Source organism: Hyaena hyaena, unplaced genomic scaffold (genome assembly GCF_003009895.1).
Source record: "Hyaena hyaena isolate Hyena2069 unplaced genomic scaffold, ASM300989v1 scaffold_611, whole genome shotgun sequence".
Lineage (NCBI taxonomy): Eukaryota > Metazoa > Chordata > Mammalia > Carnivora > Hyaenidae > Hyaena > Hyaena hyaena.
The window spans coordinates 589,935-594,599 of record NW_024081242.1 but is presented as its reverse complement, the minus strand read 5'-3'; the positions used below and the strand labels follow the sequence as shown (position 1 = coordinate 594,599).

At 51.3% G+C, this 4,665-nt stretch overlaps 1 protein-coding gene across 1 annotated transcript in view; it reads left to right on the top strand.

Annotated features, from left to right (window-relative positions):
- The window catches only part of POLA1 (DNA polymerase alpha 1, catalytic subunit), a 306,108-nt gene extending 301,986 nt beyond the window's left edge, over positions 1-4,122 (top strand). The window contains exon 37 of the mRNA XM_039257241.1: positions 2,944-4,122. Coding sequence (XP_039113172.1) covers positions 2,944-3,089 — 146 coding nt within the window. The 3' untranslated portion in view covers positions 3,090-4,122. The remainder of the gene's footprint in view (positions 1-2,943) is intronic.
- Positions 4,123-4,665: the final 543 nt, after the last annotated feature.

Sequence of the window (4,665 nt, the reverse complement as noted above, 5' to 3'; positions counted from 1 at the left end):
TGCTTTGTGGTTTCTGGTTGAGTGTGTCTCCTTGAGTCCATAAGGGGTTTTACAAAGAGGACAGCTGAAAAGAGACGCTTGGTTTACTGACAAGGAAACAAAATATCAGAAGTTGACGCAGTTTCCTTAGATGGGGGAATTTTCCATTTTTTCAGACAGTTCTAACGTTTGATTGGATCAGTTAACTTTTAAATAAAATATTTGAAGACCAGTTCAGCCTACAGGTGACGATCTAGTTCATCCCATATAGAAAATACTGTGACTTGCCTGATTTTGAGTTTTTAGATTCTAATGAGTAGAGACCAACTTTTAAATTAACAGTTCATTTTAGTGTCTGATAAAATACTGTGGGAATAATATCTAGGTTAACTTGTTTTTCATTGTTTTCATAGGGGTGGGGGACAGGAGGTTGTTGGGAATCAGCCTATAACCCTAAGGAATCAGCATGCAGAAAGGACCTACAGTAAGCTGTAGATATGTGTTTCTCAAAGGTTATTCCCAGGAAAGGGGGATTCGCTTTGCTGGTGTATTAAGATGAGTGATTTCCGGTGACAGTGCAGCCTGCTGGAGGATATTTTGCTGATGCACTTGTGTCTAGGAAGAGCACTTCCTTCTTTAGTTGACAAAGGTTGGATTTTTTTGTGCTGGTCGTTGAGACAGCAACAGCCACGGCCTCTGGCGTCTCGGACCGGGGTGAGTGGTCTTCTCTGCCTCTTGCCGGATGGCCTCTTGGAATCTTTTAACAGTTGTCATCACCACGTGCCTGATGTGCAGTGATTCTGCCAATGGCCCCTTTGCCCACTCCCAAAACCAGAGCGGGGAGAAGGAATCTGATTTTACTGGCCGCATTAACTGGTTTTCACCATTTAACACCGGTATTTTCCCTTGAGTTGTATAGCGGTGGGTGTAGCAGTACAGGAAACAGGATAGTGGTTTCATGTGAAGCCTGATGCGGGTGGCCTAGATGCCCGAAGGGGGCTGAGAAAAACCACAAAGAAGGGGTGAGCCCTTTCCCCCCTCGGCACCCCCGTCTGACGCGCCTGTGCCAGCTCGTGCAGTTCTGTTTCCTCGACGACCTTCCATATGTTATTGATTAAATTCTCATTGGGGGAGCAAGTGGGAGCTTTTATCTGCATGTCTAACTGGCGTGCAATGGTGCCTTGGCCGTATTGACCGGCTATGGGATATGCTGGCGGTCACACTTGTCTTTTACGAAGAAGAGCACCGAGTGACGCTGGTTGTCATTCTAACTCTGCTGTGTGGCAGCGTAAATAGTCCCCTTTCTAACCAACCTGGTGGGAAAAGTCAATATCCCATCAGCAGAGGAGGTAAACACATCAGGAGCGATGCCCTCTCCCTTCCTCCCCTGCTCCTTATTCCGGCAGCTCTTTAAATGTGCTCCCCAGTCAGCACCTGCGTTCGTGTCATTCACATGCGCGGGGTGCCGGCCTGCTGCTCCGGCCTGCGGGAGGCGGTCGCAGCCACTCGGTCGCAGCCACTCTGGGCCATTGTTGTGTATTCCCAGACTCCGATAATTAGAACTTTCAAAGTGTCTTTCTATAGTCGGCTACTGATGCCTCCCCTCTCTCTCCTCTCGCCTCTCTTTTTCCACCCCCTCTGGGCATTTAAATCCTTTCCACAAAACTTTTTGTTGTTGTTTCTTGAAAGGCAATTGATGTAATTTAGAAAAGGTTGTGGAGAACAAATGCGAATGTGTAGCCAAGGAACAAAAATCTTGAGACCCAGCTTTAATTTTCCGGGTGTTTGGTAGACTCTGGTATTGCTCTGTTGTTTCCGCGGGGCTGGGGGGTGGGGTGGGGGGGCTCTCTTTGTGGTTGATGAATACTCCCCTCCATGTGCCCTTCCCCGATGCCTGTTCCAGGGCGCCTGGGAGCGGTGACAGAGTAGGGAGAGAGGGCGCACAAGGGAGCCTGACCGCCGAGTGCGGGCTTGGGGTTCCGGACACCTGGGCTTGCATTGTCTGCATCCCCATTTCCAGCTCTGTGACCTTGGGTGAGTGACTTGACCTCCCAGGTTCTTCAGCCACCAAATGGGGATTTTAAAAAAATGTGGACTTCTCCAAACACCTCACAGGGTTCCTGAGCAGCTGTGAACCAAAACTGTGTCACTTAAGCATGCTGGGCACGGTTGCCTCCCCTAGGGATCACCCTTATCCTTGAAAGATCACACCTCAGTGTCTTGGCCCTGCGGCTCCTTGAAACGAACCAAGTGTGCAAGTAGCAGGTTGTGGGGGCGGGAAGGAAGGACCTTCTGTGCGGCTGGCAGTGCCCTTCTCAGAGTGGGAAGGCCGGACCGGAATGGGTAGAAGCAGCAGGAAGTAGAGGAATGGACGCTGCGTTCCCAGAGTCCATAGGTACACAGTGCGGGCAGAGAAGAAGAAGCAGCCTCACCAGCGGACAGGTGCCCTCCAGACAGCCTACCCCTCACCTCTTCCGCCAGAGGAGTTTTGAGTAGCAGATGGACGCAGACCGGAGGGCCTAAAAGAAGCTGACTAGGCCCAGCTGCTCCTGGGAGTCGACTCTGGGAGGCTCCGGCTCCCTTTGAGACCACGCATGTCCTGCCACATCCATACTTGGCATTTGGTCGCATGCATACGCTCGACTGTGCCACCAGAGTGGTGGCTGCAGTTGGAGTTCCCTGTGGACGATGGCCCTGTCCTCGGCACGGAGGCAGCTGGGAGCTGAGAAGCAGCGGGCAGGGTAGAGGAGCCTAGGAGACTCACCCGCACGCCCCACCCCCACCCCCCACCCCCCGCCCCTCAGGACGGGACTGGCCCCAGGTGGTGACCAGCAACCGGGACCAGGAGGACATCTGAGACCTGGAGTTGCAGACGGGACCCGCTTCCTCTTCTCTAGTCCTTGACCAATACTGAATGGGCTCTAAAGACGCTGCCTCTGAGACTTTATTTTTCTTTCTTTTTAGATAAATGGAAGAAGCAGTTTTTTACCCCCAAGGTTCGTCAGGACTACCAAAAACTCAGGAACACGGCAGAGCAGTTCTTGTCCCGAAGCGGCTACTCCGAAGTGAACCTCAGCAAGCTCTTCGCAGATTGCGCCGTGAGGCCCTGAGGGGGCCCGCGAGGCAGGCAGCGGGTGGGCGAGCGAAGGCTCCGGCTTCCGGGTGACCCCATCGCCTCCACCATGGCCCTGACCGCTCCCCCAGCATCGCTTTTCCTTTTGGACTGCATCCCGTGTGTGTCTGTGTGTGTCTGTGTGGCTTGGGACTTACTGAGGTGGGGAGACTGCAACAGTATTTCATCTAACAAGTATCAGCATCGTAAGAACCCTCCATAACATATGTACTGTGGAAACACGACCTAGAGCCAGCTTCGCATTTGGGACTGCACTTCTAGGGCAGAGGTCCCTGAGGGACAAGAACTTAATTGAGAGCGGCTGGAATGCAAGGGACCCCACGCTTTGCCCCAGGGCCTTCAGCAGAAGCGCCCCCAGAAAGAGATTTATGAAGCCTGGTAGGAGCGCTAACGTTTTGCCTTTTCACACGCCAATTAAACCCAGTCTGAACCCTCGTGTTGCCCCAGCCGCTGGCTCCAGGAGTGAGTGGCTGTCCTTTTGAGCCTGGCCTTTTATAGAGGTAGCGGAGAGGGGAGGTAGAGAAGCCTTGCATTTCCTCAGCAGATGAAACAGAGCCTACTTGTTCATTGAATCGCTCCAGCGTTGCACGCGCACACGTATGCCGGGCAGGTGTTGTACACTCGCCTTCCTTTTTTTCCCCTTAAGTAGAAAATGCAGGTAAAGGTTTCTGTAGTCGGAAAGCACATTGAAATTAATTTGATGTCCTATAACATTTCCTTTCAACTGTGTAGAGGTTGGGGCAAGGACCATTGTGTTGTATTCAGAAGAAATTGGGAGGAGGTTTGGTTAATTGGCCCTGGTGCACGGTTTTTTGTGGGGTTTTTTTTTCATTTCTTGAGAATGGTGCCCTGTTTGCCAGAAGCCACGTCTCTGTCAGTACAGCAGCTTTTCCACTCTTACATTGTACGTAAGACTATACTAACAGAATATATTTCCCCTGTACACTATGGTATTTTTTTTTTTTAAAAGTCGACCTGTTTTTCTAAAAGAAAAATATGCTGTGCTTTTTTTTTTTCCTGCTTAAATAAAGATTTCTGAAAGGAAAGCAGTTGCAGTGAATCTCCATCAGGTGCGAAGAGCTGGCTCGAGGTGGCAGCCAGGAACAAGGCGTGACTGGAGGCCACCCCCTTCCCAGACCTCAGCCAGGCTAGAAGTCAGCTCCGAGAGGCCCCAGTGGTGTATGTCCGAATGCACCAAGCAGCGTTCCGGAGACTTCCTGTGGGCCTTGGGTCCTTTAAGAGATGAAATATGGTTTCTTGTGTGCTCTGCCGACTTGGACAGCCTGAGAGCTAAGGCAAGAGCCCAGTGGTGTCTGGTTTTGGATAGAGTAGATACACTGATGGCTCCTGGGAGAAAGGACCCCAGTGAAGGCCGCTTGTCTTTTATCTTGCTTTGCTTTTGTCTTTTCTCTCCCCACCTTTCTCCTTTGTCTCTTATACTCAGGTTCTAAGTAGAGACACTTTGGGTGTAGGGCCCTGAGGGTAAATTTTGGCACCTGGGGCTCCACAACCAGTTGGAAGTGGGAGCAGCCATGTTGCTTGGGGGAACTAAG